Source organism: Balaenoptera acutorostrata, chromosome 16 (genome assembly GCF_949987535.1).
Source record: "Balaenoptera acutorostrata chromosome 16, mBalAcu1.1, whole genome shotgun sequence".
NCBI lineage: Eukaryota > Metazoa > Chordata > Mammalia > Artiodactyla > Balaenopteridae > Balaenoptera > Balaenoptera acutorostrata.
Genome location: NC_080079.1, coordinates 24,470,537 through 24,490,304, shown reverse-complemented (window position 1 = coordinate 24,490,304; position 19,768 = coordinate 24,470,537). Strand labels below are relative to the sequence as shown.

Here is a 19,768-nt window from a genome sequence, read left to right as displayed (position 1 = left end):
CTTTTTCTTCTCTGATTGCCGTGGCTAGGACTTCCAGAACTATGTTGAATAATAGTGGTGAGAGTGGACATCCTTGTCTCGTTCCTGATCTTAGAGGAAATGCTTTCAGTTTTTCACCATTGAGAATGATGTTTGCTGTGGGTTTGTCATATATGGCCTTTATTATGTTGAGGTAGGTTCCCTCTATGCCCACTTTCTGGAGAGTTTTTATCAGAAATGGGTGTTGAATTTTGTCAAAAGCTTTCTCTGCATCTATTGAGATGATCATATGGTTTTTATTCTTCAATTTGTTAATATGGTGTATCACATTGATTGATTTGCGTATATTGAAGAATCCTTGCATCCCTGGGATAAATCCCACTTGATCGTGGTGTATGATCCTTTTAATGTGTTGTTGGATTCTGTTTGCTAGTATTTTGTTGAGGATTTTTGCATCTATATTCATCAGTGATATTGGTCTGTAATTTTCTTTTTTTGTAGTGTCTTTGTCTGGTTTTGGTATCAGGGTGATGGTGGCCTCATAGAATGAGTTTGGGAGTGTTCCTTCCTCTGCAATTTTTTGGAAGAGTTTGAGAAGGATGGGTGTTAGCTCTTCTCTAAATGTTTGATAGAATTCACCTGTGAAGCCATCTGGTCCTGGACTTTTGTTTGTTGCAAGATTTTTAATCACAGTTTCAATTTCATTACTTGTGATTGGTCTGTTCATATTTTCTGTTTCTTCCTGGTTCAGTCTTGGAAGGTTATACCTTTCTAAGAATTTGTCCATTTCTTCCAGGTTGTCCATTTTATTGGCATAAAGTTGCTTGTAGTAGTCTCTTAGGATGTTTTGTATTTCTGCGGTGTCTGTTGTAACTTCTCCTTTTTCATTTCTGATTTTATTGATTTGAGTCCTCTCCCTCTTTTTCTTGATGAGTCTGGCTAATGGCTTACCAATTTTGTTTATCTTCTCAAAGAACCAACTTTTAGTTTTATTGATCTTTGCTATTGTTTTCTTTGTTTCTATTTCATTTATTTCTGCTCTGATCTTTATGATTTCTTTCCTTCTGCTAACTTTGGGTTTTGTTTGTTCTTCTTTCTCTAGTTTCTTTAGGTGTAGGGTTAGATTGTTTACTTGAGATTTTTCTTGTTTCTTTAGGTAGGCTTGTATAGCTATAAACTTCCCTCTTAGAACTGCTTTTGCTGCATCCCATAGGTTTTGGGTCGTCGTGTTTTCATTGTCATTTGTCTCTAGGTATTTTTTAATTTCCCCTTTGATTTCTTCAGTGATCTCTTGGTTATTTAGTAACGTATTGTTCAGCCTCCATGTGTTTGTCTTTTTTACGTTTTTTTCCCTGTAATTCATTTCTAATCTCATAGCATTGTGGTCAGAAAAGATGCTTGATATGATTTCAATTTTCTTAAATTTACTGAGGCTTGATTTGTGACCCAAGATGTGATCTATCCTGGAGAATGTTCCGTGCGCACTTGAGAAGAACATGTAATCTGCTGTTTTTGGATGGAATGTCCTATATATATCAATTAAATCTATCTGGTCTATTGTGTCATTTAAAGCTTCTGTTTCCTTATTTATTTTCATTTTGGATGATCTGTCCATTGGTGTAAGTGAGGTGTTAAAGTCCCCCACTATGATTGTGTTACTGTCGATTTCCTCTTTTATAGCTGTTAGCAGTTGCCTTATGTATTGAGGTGCTCCTATGTTGGGTGCATATATATTTATAATTGTTATATCTTCTTCTTGGATTGATCCCTGGATCATTATGTAGTGTCCTTCCTTGTCTCTTGTAACATTCTTTATTTTAAAGTCTATTTTATCTGATATGAGTATAGCTACTCCAGCTTTCTTTTGATTTCCATTTGCATGGAATATCTTTTTCCATCCCCTCACTGTCAGTCTGTATGTGTCCCTAGGTCTGAAGTGGGTCTCTTGTAGACAGCATATATATGGGTCTTGTTTTTGTATCCATTCAGCCAGTCTATGTCTTTTGGTTGGGGCATTTAATCCATTCACGTTTAAGGTAATTATCGATATGTATGTTCCTATGACCATTTTCTTAATTGTTTTGGGTTTGTTTTTGTTGGTCCTTTTCTTCTCTTGTGTTTCCCACTTAGAGAAGTTCCTTTAGCATTTGTTGTAGAGCTGGTTTGGTGGTGCTGAATTCTCTTAGCTTTTGCTTGTCTGTAAAGCTTTTGATTTCTCCATCAAATCTAAATGAGATCCTTGCCGGGTAGAGTAATCTTGATTGTAGGTTCTTCCCTTTCATCACTTTAAGTATATCATGCCACTCCCTTCTGGCTTGCAGAGTTTCTGCTGAGAAATCAGCTGTTAACCTTATGGGAGTTCCCTTGTATGTTATTTGTCGTTTTTCCCTTGCTGCTTTCAGTAATTTTTCTTTGTCTTTAATTTTTGCCACTTTGATTACTATGTGTCTCGGCGTGTTTCTCCTTGGGTTTATTCTGTATGGGACTCTCTGCGCTTCCTGGACTTGGGTGCTGTGCTTCCTTTCCCATGTTAGGGAAGTTTTCGACTATAATCTCTTCAAATATTTTCTCTGGTCCTTTCTCTCTCTCTTCTCCTTCTGGGACCCCTATAATGCGAATGTTGTTGCGTTTAATGTTGTCCCAGAGGTCTCTTAGGCTGTCTTCATTTCTTTTCATTCTTTTTTCTTTAGTCTGTTCCGCAGCAGTGAATTCCACCATTCTGTCTTCCAGGTCACTTATCCGTTCTTCTGCCTCAGTTCTTCTGCTATTGATTCCTTCTAGTGTAGTTTTCATTTCAGTTATTGTATTGGTCATCTCTGTTTGTTTGTTCTTTAATTCTTCTAGGTCTTTGTTAATCATTTCTTGCATCTTCTCAATCTTTGCCTCCATTCTTATTCCGAGGTCCTGGATCATCTTCACTATCATTATTCTGAATTCTTTTTCTGGAAGGTTGCCTATCTCTACTTCATTTAGTTGTTTTTCTGGGGTTTTTTCTTGTTCCTTCATCTGGTACATAGCCCTCTGCCTTTTCATCTTCTCTGTCTTTCTGTAACTGTGGTTTTTGGTCCACAGGCTGCAGGACTGTAGTTTTTCTTGCTTCTGTTGTCTGCCCTCTGGTGGTTGAGGCTATCTAAGAGGCTTGATGGGAGGCTCTGGTGGTGGGTAGAGCTGACTGTTGCTGTGGCGGTCAGAGCTCTGTAAAACCTTAATCCACTTGACTGTTGATGGGTGGGGCTGGGTTCCCTCCCTGTTGCTGTGGCGGTCAGAGCTCAGTAAAACCTTAATCCACTTGACTGTTGATGGGTGGGGCTGGGTTCCCTCCCTGTTGGTTGTTTTGCCTGAGGCAACCCAACACTGGAGCCTACCCGTGCTCTTTGGTGGGGTTAATGGCAGACTCTGGGAGGGCTCACGCCAAGGAGAACTTCCCAGGACCTCTGCTGCCAGTGTCCTTATCCCCACGGTGAAACAGAGCCACCACCCGCCTCTGCAGGAGACCCCCCAACACCAGCAGGTACGTCTGGTTCAGTCTCCCCCAGGGTCACTGCTCCTTCCCCTGGGTCCCGATGCACACATTACTTTGTGTGTGCCCTCCAAGAGTGGGGCCTCTGTTTCCCCCAGTCCTGTCACAGTCCTGCAATCAATTCCCACTAGGCTTCAAAGTCTGATTCTCTAGGAATTCCTCCTCCCGTTGCCGGACCCCCAGGTTGGGAAGCCTGACGTGGGGCTCAGAACCTTCACTCCAGTGGGTGGACTTCTGTGGTATAAGTGTTCGCCAGTCTGTGAGTCACCCACCCAGCAGTTATGGGATTTGATTTTACTCTGATTGCGCCCCTCCTACCGTCTCACTGTGGCTTCTCCTCTGTCCTTGGACGTGGGGTATCCTCCTTGGTGAAGTCCAGGGTCTTCCTGTCATTGATTGTCCAGCAGCCAGTTGTGATTCTGGTGCTCTCGCAAGAGGGAGTGAGAGCACGTCCTTCTACTCCGCCATCTTGGTTAATCTCCCAGAGCTCTCTTTAGACACAGGAGCCTTAAGGAAAAGCCAGCAAAATGTGGAAAGTGGGTCTTGTCTGAAGCCTTCCCTGGTTAACCGTAACCCTGGATGTGCTCGTGTTCTTCCAGCAATTACTCATGGTACTATTGTCACATATGGCGCACCATGACTCAACCTGCAAGCCGCAAAGGTATCCCCATGAAACGCAGTCAGTGTTGTTGAAAAAATTGGGGTTCAGGTGCCTTGGGTTCTAGTCCTTTGTGTTCTTGAGCAGACCACTACTTTACCTGGGGCTTGATTTCCCCAGCTAGCAGGTGAAGGGGTTGGGCCAAAGGTTTATCCCTAAGGACCCTTAGTCTTAAGTACTAAGACTTTATAGTTCTGTTTGCTCTTTTCCATGCCCAGGAACTCCCAACTAGAGGCCAAAGCAATGAAGATTGCCATAGTTCAGGTTCAAGTGCATAATTCTCCACATAGTAAGTGCTTTAGACCTTGAGACAAATTGGGCCATAATTGGAGCTCTCTAGGTAACATCTTCTCTGCCTATTTCTCTTTTCTTACTTCCTCCAGCTGTGCTTTCAGTTTTATATATTTCATGGTGTTTTCTGCCTTTTATGCAAGCAGCCTAAGAGATCCCCCCACCCGTGCCCATACCTCTGTGCCAAACTGTGCAGTCAAGTGATTGCTAATGAGTCACAAAATGCTTAAAAAGGGATATGAGAGCCTTGTTGAAAGCGGTGCTGATAACTGTTATAACATTAGCAGCAGCTGCCTAAATTGGACTCCTGGCTCCAAGAACTGTTTACTGTGTAACCTTTCACTGTGCTAAGAGTGACACTCAAAACATAGGAAAAAAATGCTACAAAAATTCAGAGGAAAGAGATCATTTTTTCTTCCGAAGAAGGAAAGGAGTGGAGAAGGAAGAAAGATCACAGAGCGCATAATAGAAAAGTTAGCATTTAAATTAAAACCCAGAAGAATAATCCATCAAGAAGATAGAAAAATCTCAAAACCTGCATAGTGCAATGATTGCATAATACAAAAACCTACAAAAACTCAAGGAGAATTGGAAGATTTGAAATATTGTAGGGGGATAGTTTAATAAACTTCACATAGAAACCAACAGACCAAGCAGTCCAAAAGTTAGTGTGGTTTTGGATATGAATGACACTATTGCAAGCTTGATTTAAGAGAACTATATGCAACCCTCCACACAACAAATAGAGAATATGTTTTCTAAAAAAAACATTTAATGTATTTTTTAAATTGACTACATACTGGGCCACATACAAAGGCTGGACTAATTCCAAAGAGCTGATACCATTGAGATTATATTCTCTCTGTTCAATCAAAATTTTAAAATGATAAGAAAAATAAATTTAAAAAACCCCACCTCATCTGCTTAGTTTTGTTCTTTAAAAGAGAAATCAAAATGGTCACTACAAAATACTTAGATTTGAAAAGATTTCCTTCTCCTTTCCCCCCTTCCAAGAATTACTGCATGTTATTTGACTTCAGACTTGCAGAATGGGTAGGAGTTGGACAAGATCAGATGTTGGGACAGGCATCCCTGGCAGAGGAAAAGCAAGCGCTAGGAAATCATGCTTCTTTTAGTGGAACAAAAGGGAATTCTGTCTGAGCACAAGTAACACTGTGAAGTAGCAGGAGATAATGCTGCAAAGGTAGATAGGGAGGCTCTTGTATCAAATTCAAAGTTCTTAGCATGATATTCGTGACTAAATCTTGTAAGAGGTTAGGAACAAGAGTAGGTACCTTGCGAGTTTTCTGCATAGAAATTAAAGTTGAAGAGATGAATGTCATAGAAGGATATTAGGGGACCTATTGAGCCACATATGAAGAACCAATGTCAAGTGTAGGGACAGATAAGAAGAAGGCTTAAGTTACCAACAGAGATGTGAAGAGGAGGAGTGGGGGGAGAAGTACACTTGGAGAAGTAAGAGGAAGACAGGGAGGATATGGTGTTACTGAGACAAAGGGTTAGGGAAACTGAGGAAGGCCTCTGCTCCGTGGGAGAAGATTACCATGTGCTCGCACAGGAAGTCTAGAAGAGAGATCACTTGGACTTTGAATACCTCAGGAACACTTCTAAGAGGAGATGGCATTTAAGTCGGGGCTTGGGTAGGTTTTAGGACAGGAGAGATTGAAGGAGGATGTTTCTAGTGAAAAACATGGCAAAAATAAGGTGTGAAATCAGGAGTATGTGTGTGGGGTGTGTGTGTGTGTGTGTGTGTGTGTGTGTGTATGTGTATGCTAGGGACTCTGCTAAATGTTCCACAGCTATTATCATCAGCACGTGTGTGCGTGCACACAAACACAACTATCTATGTAGACTAAGCATTTGTAGAAAGGGAAATAGACCAGTTTGGCAAGAACAGATAGGGGAGAAGGAAGAAAAGTTTGGAAAGGAATATGATGGAATGGGATGAGATGGAATGCTAGTTCTAGGAACGTGGTCCCTATTCTATAGCCATAATTTCTGAGTGTAGATGTGGTGTCATTGGAATAATGTTTTAAGACAACTGTCTGGAAACAGGTGGAGGATAGGTTTCATGAAGATGGATGTAGGGTGTAAATGAGTGAGGGGGCAAGAGGTACTGAGAGCCTGGAATATAGTCTTCAGACGGAGGAAGAGCAGCCAGTAAGAGCTTTGGCCTCACATGAATGTCAACTTGAAGCCTAGCTCAATCTTGACCTTGAACACGGCCCTAGGGCCTCAGTTTCCTCATCTGAAAAGGCTATACCTAAGATTCTCAGGCCTTGTGTGGAGGATTCGGGGTAATAATAGCCAGGGAACATTCAGCAGAGTCTCTGGTACCTGACAAGCATGCTGTCAATGGTGACCGTCAGTGGTGGCCATTATTAGTATCAGGGCATAAGAGTGGGATACAAGTGGAGTTGGTGAATCTGAGAGATTTTGTAGAAGTGTAAGAAAAGGATTGAATGTCAGGCTAGAGGTTAAGAGAGAAGACATACTGAGGGCTGAGCCTCTGCTAATGCAGAGGTTTCTAGCCTGATGTCTGAGAATTCAGTTGAGGCAGTAACAGAAAGAGGAAAGTCAGGAAGAAACTGGCAGAGTCAGCTTTGGCCTTGTTCTCTTTCTTAAGGTTTTCTTCAGGCAGACAGAGATGGGAGAGGTGGGGGTTACAGGAGCTCAGGGTGCTGGTGCTGGAGTGACTGAGGAGGATAAGGGAAGGGGGAGGGCCTGGGGTAGCTTGATGACAACACAGTATTATCCTAGTGGAGTTCCACCAGATGTTCCCTCAAAGGTCAGTCTGCAGTGACATCCTGCTAATCTAACTCCCCACGCACTGTTGATTATATCTTTTGCATATTTCCAGTGGTTTCCTAGTGATGAATTCTTGTTCTTTTCCTCTCGGAAAGATTGTGGTCAACCACTGTCTCCTTGAAACTTCTTTCAGCTTTTATAACTGTATATAAAAGTTGGTGTATTTGGAGGTCAGAAAAAGAACCAGGTTACTATGCAGGGGAGAATCAGGTAACCCAGAGTTGCTCTCCTGTAAAGACGAAAACATCTTTACATAGCCTGCTCCTCTAATTACATTTAGTGTGGTATTGTTTCCACCTAAATTATAGCAATTATGTACCAAGATTCCCCTTTGAAATCATTTAATTAATGAGTAGCTATCCCTCTGTGTGGATGGAATTCTAATGAAGTCTTTTATTTTTGTAAACCACCTCCATCCCTCAAATTAATCACTTCCCTCCCCACAAGGTTTCCTCAGGTCTGGATGGTAGATTAGAGAAGGTGTGTTATTTAGGGTCCCAGCAAATCACAGTTGTTTGTGGAAATCCTAGCACGGACCGTGATAACAAGGGGTAGAGAAACTGCTGCCATTTTTCCTGAGATTGTTTTAGTCCTCCTAAACCTCAAAGGGCACACAACTCAACCATGATCTTTGGCCCAGAAATAAGGGTAGATAAAGCCATTACCCCAGTTTTGGAAGAAGTGGATGGTTTTGATAGATTAATTCTACCCATTAATCAACCCAGAACTATTTATTGAGCATCTGTTATATGAAAGAAGTGCCAGTGGAGACAAAGCTGAATGACGCTAATTGATAAATCCTTTGTGTATGGGGTCACCAGGAGACAGATAGCTTATCTACCTGGAGGTAGACATAGGGATTGAAAGAACATAAACTCTTGGAAATCGTCTTTAAGGAGCCATGTTCCACCTAGACTATTTTTGCATCCCATCCTTTCAGTATACGTGTCACTGATTAAAAATTATCTTCTGTGAAGAAGCTGAAAGCTTGAGAGATGAAGTGATTTGCTCAAGGTCACCTAGCTAATTTAGTGGCTGACAAGGACTAGGAAAGGACAAGTCTTCTATTTCCTTGCCTACTACTTTTGCCACCATGCCCAGACCACCTGTATGTTCAAAGTTAAACAACCACACAAGAGGACACTCTGTGACCAGAGTCACATTAGCAGTGCAGACAGATAGCAACAGAGGAGTTTAATAGAAAGAGAGAGATGGTCTCAGGTTTGTAAAGCCCAAGACGAAGGCGAATCTTGAGTGGAGCCAAAAACTCTCATGAAAAAAAAATCCAGGTGACAAGGTAAAAAGAAAAAGAAAAACAGAAGTAATAAATTGTAATAGATTTTTCCTGAAAATCCATGTTGTGAAAAATGGCTCTGAGAATTCATTTATTTTGTTCTGTGGTGGGGAGTAACTTCTTCAGGGGAACTAAAGGGTAGGCTACCTGTTTCCAGACAGTCATCTGTATTTATGTATGAGGTATCTACTTTCTGCAAGGCTCTATAGAAGATGTCACACACGCACACACACAAAAGACAAAGCCCCTGCATTTTAGGTTAGTATTTACCTTGCAAAAGGAATTTTGAGCCAACCCTATTGAAACCTCTTGATGAGCAGGGCCTTGGGTATGAGTCTGTGGGGGTCCCAGCAATGAGAATGATGGCGATGGTAATGAATATTTATTGTCAATTGGGAATTTTCAAGATTTTCACATACATTATCTTGGGGTTTTGATTATGTTGATGAAAGTAGGCTTTGAGTTAAGAAGGGGGACTGGGGATACATTTCTGAAGAAGGAGGTCAAAATAGTTTTTCTTGGTAATTGCAAGGAAGTGGGACTGTGGATGACAGTGAATTTGAACACGCTAGAAATTAGCTTTTTTGCCAAAGACTTGAAAATGAAGCCACACTCTCAAATTGCCTTGTTCCCTTGGTACCCAATAATCAGCCATTCTTTGTCAAGCAACTATTGTTGAAAGGCTTTATGTGGTCCAAAGAAGTATAAGAACATTCCCAGCCTTACAAAGCTTTCTAATTGGTTGCTACAAATTTGACCAAAAATACAAGAAAATTAAATTCTGCATAAGCGGTCTAGAACAGTGTTTCTTAACAGGTGGTCCTGGAGACAACAACATCAGCATCACCTGGGGAGTTATTAGATATGCAATAATCAGACACCCAACACTACTAATTAGAAAGTCTGGGTGTGGGACAATCTATATTTAACAAGCTCTCTAGTTGAATCTGATGTGGACAGTGGAGATCCTCTAGTCTAGAGATAACGGGACCATTTGAGTTTCTGAGGAACGAGAGCTCAGTATTATTGGAACAGTCACAGAAGACTTTCTAAAAGAAGTAGTACCTGTTTTGGGAATTACATTATCCTTTTGGAGATGTTCCACATCTTTGGTTCCTCCACCCTAGCCATCTCTTGAGTTTTTGTATTCAATTTGTTTATGAATCACTTTGTTTCCCAAAAAGTTACCACAAGTGAGACGAATATGCTGCCCCTGCTTTACTGGTGATAAGCTTAGAGGAACATTTCCAGGAGATGAGAGGCTTTTATCGGGGAAGTTGATTTCTTATATTATTATTTAGAAGCAGTCTAGGTTTTCTCTTTCTCCAATCCAGGATCAAGTGGATCTAGTCAGTGTTTATCACCTCAAAGTGATGGACGTGGTTTCTAATCCCTCTGACTTCTCTGCTGAGTTCTCACTTCTACAGATCCTGTTGTGAATTTTAACATCTGTTCTAAGGGTAGTTATGAAAAGGGATGAGAAATGCTTGAAATTAAGTTAGTCCTTATTTTGTCTCCTACTTAGTTTGCTGTGTTTTTGTCATTTCTTCATCTTCCATGAGCTCCAGTCAGAAGAGCAGTGAATGAATCCAGTATTGAACAGAATTAGGGAAGCCAGATCTTTGCAAAAGAGAGACCCTGCATCAGAGTCACTTATGCCCCAAAGGAGGGGGCCCACCATGAACTGATAGTGGATGGAGAGACGGGAGTACATCAATGTCTGCAAGTTACTAAGGGGTTTTACCCTACTAATTTTAGTTGGGATCCAGTGAGAAAATGAACAAAGCTCATAATCCTAACATTAAATGTTTAAAAATTTGCATCTGGCACAGGAAAATGACCCCACGGGAGAGCATACTAGCCAACCCCTGAGTGGAAATATCAGTGTATCAATTTACAGTTTGGGGAAGGACCTGGAAAACATGGTGTAAGGAAATTTGGGTTAGAAGCCAAAGAAATACTGGTGAAAGGAATGCACCTGCGGGAACTGTAGAAGAGAAGAAGCTAAGTTAGTCCACAAGTTCTGAATGAGCCTCTGTTTTATGTTCAGTTCTGAAATGAGCCCTCAGATCAGAAACAGATATCCCTAAAAGCCGGGAAGGCCAACAACATGGACATCCTTAGAGGCTCAGGGTCAGTTAGGCCACACGTACTTGGATGATGCCAGCATCCTCCTCAACATCAGCCCTGGGAAATGGTTAAGCCTGAGCTTGAAGTTCTCTGCTTACTAACTCCTGAGCCATTCCTTTCCTGTGTGGGCAACTTTGTCTATTAGAAAGATCTCTCACATTTTGTAAACCTTTACATTTTTATTTTTTGTTATTTTTTAATACTCAAGAGATCTCCCTAAAGTGCCCATTTATTTATTGTTCTTCCCTCCACTGCCCCTTCCTAAGTCATCCCCAGGTTAACCAGCCATAGTTTTTATACCGCTCCTTGGATTGGTAGATGAACAGTGGTCTCAAATCATATCGCCATTTGTATTATTTCTTGTGCCTCCTGTAACAAATTACCACAAACTGGGTGGCTGAAAAAACAGAAATTTATGCTCTCATAGTTCTAGAGGCCAGAGTCCAAGGTCAAGGTGGCAGCAGGACCGCGCTCCCTCTAGTGCACTAAAGGAGAATTCGTTCCATGCTTGTTCCATCTTCCGATGGCTCCAGGTGTTCCTTGGCTTGTATCTGCATAACTCATCTTTGCCTCTGTCTTCACATAGCCTTCTCCTCTCTGTATGTCTCTCTTCTTTGTATCTCTTATAAGGATACTTTTCATTGGACTTAGGGCCAGGACGATTTTATCTTCAGATCCTTAACTCACAACTGCAAAGACCTTTTTCCAAATAAGGTCCCATTCACAGGTTACAGGGAATAGAACATGGTCATGTCTCTTCAGGGAGCCACTGTTTCATCCAGTACATCATCTGAATCCCTCTCTTTTTCAGTGGTCCTTAAACTTTGGGAACTGTGAACCCTTTTGAAAATCTGATAAAAAAATATGTAATGTCTCCATAGATAAATACACACAGGCCAGTAAATGCATATTTTTATTTCAAATTTCAGGAGATTCAAACTCCACTACCACCACCAAAGCCCCTACATGTACTACTTACGTATATCCTTCTTGAATGGTGACATCCAACACTAAGTACAATTCTCCTTTGTTATGTAGTTAATGTAAAGCAGACCAGGATATTGCCTCTTTTGTTCTAGAGAATATACAAAATTCTGCATTCATTAATGCATTCTAAGATTACCTTATTTCTGGTCTCTCTGAAGTGTTTACTTATATTAATTACATTGTATACGAAAATTCTTAAGCTGCATCATCATCATTATCATCTTCATTATTATTATGTATCCTGAGCTGCACCAAGCCCCATTTCTTTTATCCAATACTTATGTAGTTGCCAGGGAGGGGCCTGATATTTTTCCCTGTTATGTCATATATTATTAAATTCAGCCTGTCTCTTCAGTCTGTCAAGACCTTTTTGTGTCCTGATTCTGCCGTCAAGCATATTGACTGTTTCTTCCAGCTTTGTGTCATCAGAAAATGCAATTTCCAATGATGACCATTATTTTCATGTCATCAAGTCATTAATAAAAATGATGAACAAGAAAGAGCAGACAGCAGGTAACCTTGCAGCTGACTACTCACCCCTCCCTCCTGGTTGATTTTAATGCCTTAATTAGGTACTGTTCAGCCACATAATTTTACTAGCACCTGGCTCATGTTTTTTCATCTTTTCTTCAAGACTGCTACAGCAGACCATCAGATGCCTTGTTGATATCTGGGTAAATCATGTGCCTCATATTTCCTTCTTCTGTATGCCTAGTAATCCTTTCATAGAAAGGAATGAGATTCATCTGACATGATGTATTTTGTGATCTATAAAATAACTGTAAACTGTTTGGAGTAGGTAGAGTGTTTTGTTTTTTGTTTAGCATCACTAATATCCTGCTACTCAGAGTACTCCAATCAGGTAAGACTTTCTAGAGGAGGTAGCATTCGAATGTGAGAGGATTTGGATAGGCTGGATAGAGAGGGAAGAAGACATTTATCAAGGTTTCTCCCACTGTTTGTTTTTTCTTGATGAGCTTTTAACCTTATTCTCCTCTCTTAAAACAAATAGAAACTTTTTATGAGATAACTGTTTTGTTAAAGATTAAAAGTTGACTGACTCATGACCTTTCCGTGAACTGAATCATAACTAAATGGTAGAAATACCTTAGTGTAGACCTGGCATGGATGTATTGGATTTGGAGACCAATGAATATAGCAAGAATGCAATAGAACGGAGAGAACGTCAGGGCAGGTACCCCACGCAGTACTGGCCACACGGTCCAGGATATGCTAGCCTCTTGGCTCCTACTACTCAGGGCTGAGGTAAGATTCATGCAAAGATCATACGATTTTACTAAAGGAGAGACCCACAGTCACTCCCTCGAATCTGTTTAATCTTTTTTATTTTTCAGACAAAGCTCTAAAAAGCTTTATTTAACGAGCAAATGATAGAAGATTAAAAATCATTTCCTAAGGTGTATTCTGAGTTGTGTGATCTACAAAACAATTCTTTCTCCATTTCACAATTTTAATTAGCTCCATCCCTCCCAAAGCATCCTCATCTTTCAGATAGCAGAAGGAGATGTCCCTTGAGGAGAGTTAGTCTCTTAGGTGTCACTATGAGGATATTTGAACTTGGGAAGAGGAGAATCCAGGGCTGTGAGCATGATTAATTCTTGCTGGAATGGAAGCCATCCGGTTCCTTGAAAGACTTCAGTGGGTTTTGGTTCCCGGCATGATTGGTCTCCCCTTTACGTCACTCTGATAGATGCCTTGCATTGTAATTACAAGACATGCCACCTGAGTGGAGTATGGATGATCAGTCTTTTTTTCTATTTTTCTAGAAATGATTGATCATTCATGTTTATAGGGCTATCAACTGCTGGACTTTGAAAAGGTCAGTATTGATTATCTAAGTCGCGCAGAAAGTGTGCTTCTTTGCTATACATAAATATGATTTCCTTTTATGAGACGACTGATTTTTCAGGGCAGGGGGAAAGAGGGTGGTATTCACATGAATTAAGCAATGAGAATTTCAACTAAAACACACTTAGATTCAGTCAGAATGTTGGAATTGGCAAGGTCATACTTTAGATTAGCTAATCCACACCCACCCCTCCCAACATACACACGTACAATTTACTTTACAGATGAGAAAACTGAGTCCCTGCCTGTGGACATAGTAGCTATAACGGTCGTGCTTGCTTTGAGAAGAAGACTATACGTGAAAATACGAGGAGCAGGTCTACCTGTGGAGAGGATTGTAGATGATTGGGGAAGATTTTTCCTTCACCATACCTTTCTATATCTGAAATGCTTCCTGTAACGCACATATATTACTTTTGCAAAAAAAAAAAAAAAAAAAGTTGGTTTTACACCCACAGTGAATACTGTGTCAATTGGCTGGAGTTGTGTGGTCAGTGGACTTTCCCGTCAATAGCCTTCACAGACCTGGCTTTAGAAGAATCATTAAAGTCCAGGCTGCAATTCAGCCCTCTGTCCCTCCAGTCCTTGTGCACTAGACTAGACGCTGTGACTGATGATGGGGCTTTATCTGCTTGCCTTTCTCATTTGTCCCCTAAACACTTAGAGTTTTTGGCCACTTCAGCCTCCGCTCGGAATGGCAGTTGGTGAAGGTGGGCTACAAATCTATCTTCAGCCGGCGCTGCGGCAAAGAGGATTATCAGACCTGGCACCTGCTCAATCAGGTACAGTGCAGGGTAGGGGGTCCTGTCTCCTAGGAACAGGGGCCACTGCAAGCCCTGTTTGGTCCTATTGGGCCTTCCTATTTGGAGAAGGAAAGTAGTGGGCCATCTGGGGGTGATGGTGGGTTTCGGGGGAGGGATTGGAACCCACACACCCAGGTCTAGCAGGGGCAGGTGATATTTTGGGACCATTGTGCACCCTGGAATCCTGATCTACTCGTTGAAATCACCGAGCAGCCTGGGGAAGTGGTGATAATGGTAACCTGAGATTTTAGTGCTACCCATGGAGAAATAAGCCCAGAAAACTAGGAGACCACACCAATGATGTGATCATCTCACCTTTTACTGGGAAGCATGAGAGCATTTCTCAGACCAGCCTGAAGTCAGGACCCAGGAGCGTTGTGGACAGGACCACAGAGAAGGGGTGAAAGGTGGAGGTGAGGGGCTCTAGCAAGGCAGATATTTAGTGCTATGCAACATAGGCAGACTTCTTTTTTCTTCAGAAATATTGGGTCCTTATAATTTGTACCAACAAATTATTATCCTTCTCTTTGTGCCCTTGACTAGGAATAAGGACTTGGACACAGTGGTTTATCATAGAGAGGGAACTTATTGGGTCCACTTCAATTTTACTCTGAAGATGATGTGAAAAATATGCCAGAAGTGGGTTCTTTTCCACTGGAATCTCTGCTGACGCCATTCGGGCAATTGCCGTGTGGTCTGTGAGGATGACCTGGAGTGTTTGCATTCTCTATGGAGGTGGAGAAGAAACAAGACAAAGTAGCCATCACTGGCTAGGTTGGGTGGAGGGACAGTGAGAGGCCAGCCGCCCATAGTGTTCCTCTTGCAGGGTAGTAAAAGATCAGCCTTTTAATCTTGGAAACTCCTGAATGGTTCCTGGGAGGGAGATTTCTACATAGAGTGACGAGAAGAGAATGAAGAGGCTAACGCTGGTTTATTTCACCATCTTTGTGTTTTTCTGCCTCTCTCACTATGGACTTTCTTCGTAAGGGGGAGCCGTGCGTCATGGGAGAAAGGAAAATATTCAAGAAACGCAAGCCAGGAGCTCAGTGTGCCCTGGGCCGAGACTCCTCAGGGACGGTGATCTCAGAACCCTGTGTCTGTGCCGACTGGGACTTTGAATGGTGAGTCCCTGGGCATCTCATTGCCAATTCCAGCTAGACATTTACTGGTTGGGGGGATGAGGGTGAAGATGAAGCCGGGGAGGAAGGCATGACTAAGAGATAGGTGTGTCTGCTGGCCTATGGGCCTGGCTGCCCCAGTTCCTGGCCAGATGGGATGTCTGCATCCCTGGAAGGAGGACGGGAGGAGGCGATTTCACAGGGAAGATCACTGTTCTATCAGAGCAGCATGTCCAAGGGGACTTCTTCCCATCTTCAGTTAGCATTTGCCCTGGAAAGTCCCAGAGAGGTAGGGCTGGGCACAGAGAGCTCAGAGAGCTGCCACCTTGGACAGTTACCTCCAGAAACATTAGCTAGAATTGTGCTCTTCCAAATGAGCTCTCTTATCGTCATTTCTTTTTTTCTCCCTCTAATGACAACCACAAAGAATGACTTTGACTCTCACCTATTAGCTAATGACTCACAAGTTTCCAAATATTTACCTCCATCTCTGGCCTGTCTCTCCTCTTGGATGGGGACATTTGTGTCCATCTATTTACTCAGCATCCATCTTCCCTTAAATTGCTAATAGGGATTTCAAACTTCGTGTGGCCAAGCAGAATTCTTCCTGAACACCCACTAGTGGAAGCAGTTTTTCAACTTTTCTTAAGCTACCCACCCCCCATCCCGGACCAATTTTTCCAAATTCAGTAAAACACACTGATATCCACTCAGTTGCTTAAGTCAAAATCCCAGGAGAGCTTGATTTTTCCCTTTACCCTCAGGTCCTGGCCATCCACAAGTCCTTGAAAGTCTCTATTTCCAAAACACATTCTAACTCAAAGCACCTCTACCCATGACCACTGCAATCTGGATCACTCCAACAGTTTGCTAACTCACTCTCTGCTTCCACTCTGGTCACCCTGAAATCTATCCAAAATTATATTTTAAAAACCCAAGTCAGATCGTATCACTCCTATACTTGAAGCACTCCAATGGCTTCCCCTCTTCCTTAAAATATAATCTGATCTTCTTTCTTTGCTCCACTGTAGATGATTGACCCATTGCCATTGTTCCTTAACTTCTTACTGTCCTCCCCTCATTCACTATTTTGCAGCCACACTACTATCTCCTACACTTTGATTAACCCAGACCCATTCCTAGCAAAGGAAACAGCAAGTGCAAGGATTTCTTCCACATCTCAGCATGGCTGGCAACTTTGGATCACTCATGCCTCAGCAAAAATAGCAGCTCCTCAGAAATGCCTTCTGAGACCATCTAACGTCACCCCCACCCTGGCACTCTAGCACATCACCCTGTTTAAGTGTCATCTTAGTATTCATCACAAACAGAGAGACTGTGTTTTTTGATTTCTTTATTATTGCCCATCTTTCCCCAGTAGAATGGAAGTGCTGCGAGTGCAGGAGTTTTAGACATTCTTTATTGTTGCATCCTCCATGCCTGGCCCAAAGTAACCATTAAACTGTCATACGATGTTTCTGAATGTTGTTTCTTTTAGGAGAGTCAGAAACCTTCCCAAACCGGGGAATGGGTGATCCCATTGGTGATCGCAGGGTCATCCCAGGCTGATTCCAGTTGGATGAATTCTTCCTCTGTGTCACAGTCAAAAACTGAAGTTCATTTGAGATATTTTCATCACCCATTCCAGGTTAAAAGACAGAGCTAAGGGCTCAGGTGTCAGCCTATAGACATGGAAGGGGCAGGACCATGACAGAGCTGCATTAGGGCTTATCTGGTGTCTAATAACAGAAATAAGTCCAAATGGGACTTATACAGAACCCTCACCCCCTCCATCCTCATTGCATCCAGCCTGTTTCTTGATTTGTTCTGTAAGCCATCTTCCATTTCCCACTTTCTGCTATGACTGTAAGTGGTAACAGCAAGCCTGCTAGTTGACCATGACTGCCCCCCTACCTGCTCTTCATCCCTGAACTCATGCCTTGAAAAGCTTGACTTCAGCAAGAATCATCCAAATGAGATGTGCTAAATGGAATTTAATTTAAATGACAGGGTCCTATCTGTAGCATTTTTGACCCTTTGGAAACAAAGGATATTTTCACAATTGGGAAGAATAATTTTTAATTATTAACCACAATCCGGAAAAATAGTCATAGCAGTGATACAGTAGGCCACTCAGAATTATGGTACATGACATATTGATGTCAACCTGAATATGCAGAATCTGAATATCAGGCTTCCTTGTGTTCTTCTGCAGACTGACTTCATAGAGGTGCATTGTCTTCGCATATGTCATGCTACGTTTTCTCCTGTGTCTCTCTGAACTGTACTAGACCCTCACCCATTGTTGGGAAGCCTTACAATTGAGAAAGAGTAGGAATTGTAACATAAATATTTTTTTCTTCAGCAATTACATTAACATTTACTAGTCTGGAAAAAAAATCCAGCTCTGATATTCAATTTTTGACCTTGGGAAATTTACTTAATCTCTATGACTTCACCTCCTAGGCTGTTAAATACAAATATGTAACATGTATCTCATTGGGTCCTAGGGAGGAATAAATGAATTCACATACATCATTAATGTGAATAAGGAATTTATCCTAATGGTATACACAGCTTTTGATGCTGCGGTTGTTGTTAATCTTGAACCCCAGGGTTAAGTGGTCCCCATGGTATTGTTAGCAAGTAAATCAGAGCTTATACATCCAAATAAGCACTATCTTCAAAGTTGAACCTTTGGGTGTTATCCATTTATTTCAATGGTGATGGTTTTGCTTAAACTATTTCTGAACCTGTCTTTGGAAAACTGCTGTCAGAATGCATCTATAAGTAAAGAAGTGGAGGGAGAAGCCCTTGCAAAGTATTCTATGGTTCTCACACTTGCATTGGTAGAGGTACCACCTGGACCCAACACCCTGTAATGTCAGTATCATTACTATGACATTTTAATGAGAAGAAAATTAGCATCTGGAATGTAAGTTACTTGACCAAAATCACATTAGCAGTGAGAGAAAGAAGTGAGGATCAAATGTAAGTCTAGCTAAATTCCACATTCTCTTCTCTATATCATGCCATTTCTCAAGAAATCAAACAAATTCTGTTATTTTAGATACACTTTATTTTTCAGAAGAAATAGGGTCCCCAAGTTTGCTTATTCTAAAATTAAATGATCTCATTCTCAAATGATCTAAGTTAACTGCTGGTGATGAGGTTTAATATAGAATGTTCCATGAACTCTAAACCAGCGCTAAATAAAGTAGTTTTGGCCATTGGTAGTAGAATTGTCATAGGTGTATGGCGTTCAAGAAGACTTTATAGAATTTTGAAGGGAGATATGTAAGACATGGTATGTTTGGCTCTCTGTAGCCAATCATACCTCATATTAAAAAGAAGATAGAACCACTTGAGTCTGAGTTAGGACCAACAAACACACAAGACTTGAAGCTGGGTTAGTAGTCATAATCTGAGAACAAAAGCAAGAAAAATCATGTGACCTAAAAGTATTTTTGCACTACTTTTGAGTATGGCAGAGAGAGTTTGATTCTGAAATTTCTGGGATTTTTTGTTGTTACTTCCTACCAGGAGGTGTTAGCTAAGGAATCTGAAGACCCCAGCTTGGTTAGTATAAGTGATTACCATGCATATTCCACCTAGTTGTTTCCCTAAGCCAAATCAGGTCATGTTCATTGGATTGATCCAGGCAACTTTTTTTTTTTTTTTTTTTAAAGGAGAAGAGGAGGAAATGAGGAGTCTTTTTTTTTTTTTTTAATTGATTGATTGATTGCTATGTTGGGTCTTCGTTTCTGTGCTAGGGCTTGCTCTAGTTGTGGCAGGTGGGGGCCACTCTTCATCGCGGTGCGCGGGCCTCTCACTATCGCGGCCTCTCTTGTTGCGGAGCACAGGCTCCAGACGCGCAGGCTCAGTAGTTGTGGCTCATGGGCCTAGTTGCTCCGTGGCATGTGGGATCTTCCCAGACCAGGGCTCGAACCCGTGTCCCCTGCATTGGCAGGCAGATTCTCAACCACTGCGCCACCAGGGAAGCCCCAGGCAACTTTTAAGTCTCAGAGACAGCAGGGAGTAGAGACTGGGGAGGATGGATTAAACTCGTTGATTCTGGTGGAAAAGTTAAAGAATGCAGCCTGGGTTCACAGAGGAGTTTTCTGCCCGTATCGCTCTGCTTAAGAAGGAAGGCTTTATAGATTCTCAGATACCTTTACTTGTAGAGCACCATTGACTTTCGCAACTTTCAGCCTTCCATCCAGAGCGGGTGTCAGTAACAAGTATGAATTTTACATAAATATTGATGTTTCTACTTAACGGCCTCACAAA

General features: G+C 41.7%; 1 protein-coding gene across 1 annotated transcript in view; it reads left to right on the top strand.

Moving 5' to 3' along the window:
- Nucleotides 1–19,768, top strand: part of SORCS3 (sortilin related VPS10 domain containing receptor 3) — a 601,251-nt gene that overhangs the window by 535,432 nt on the left and 46,051 nt on the right. The window contains exons 15-16 of the mRNA XM_057531046.1: nucleotides 14,222–14,339; nucleotides 15,348–15,481. Of these exons, the coding sequence (XP_057387029.1) occupies nucleotides 14,222–14,339; nucleotides 15,348–15,481 (252 nt within the window). The remainder of the gene's footprint in view (nucleotides 1–14,221; nucleotides 14,340–15,347; nucleotides 15,482–19,768) is intronic.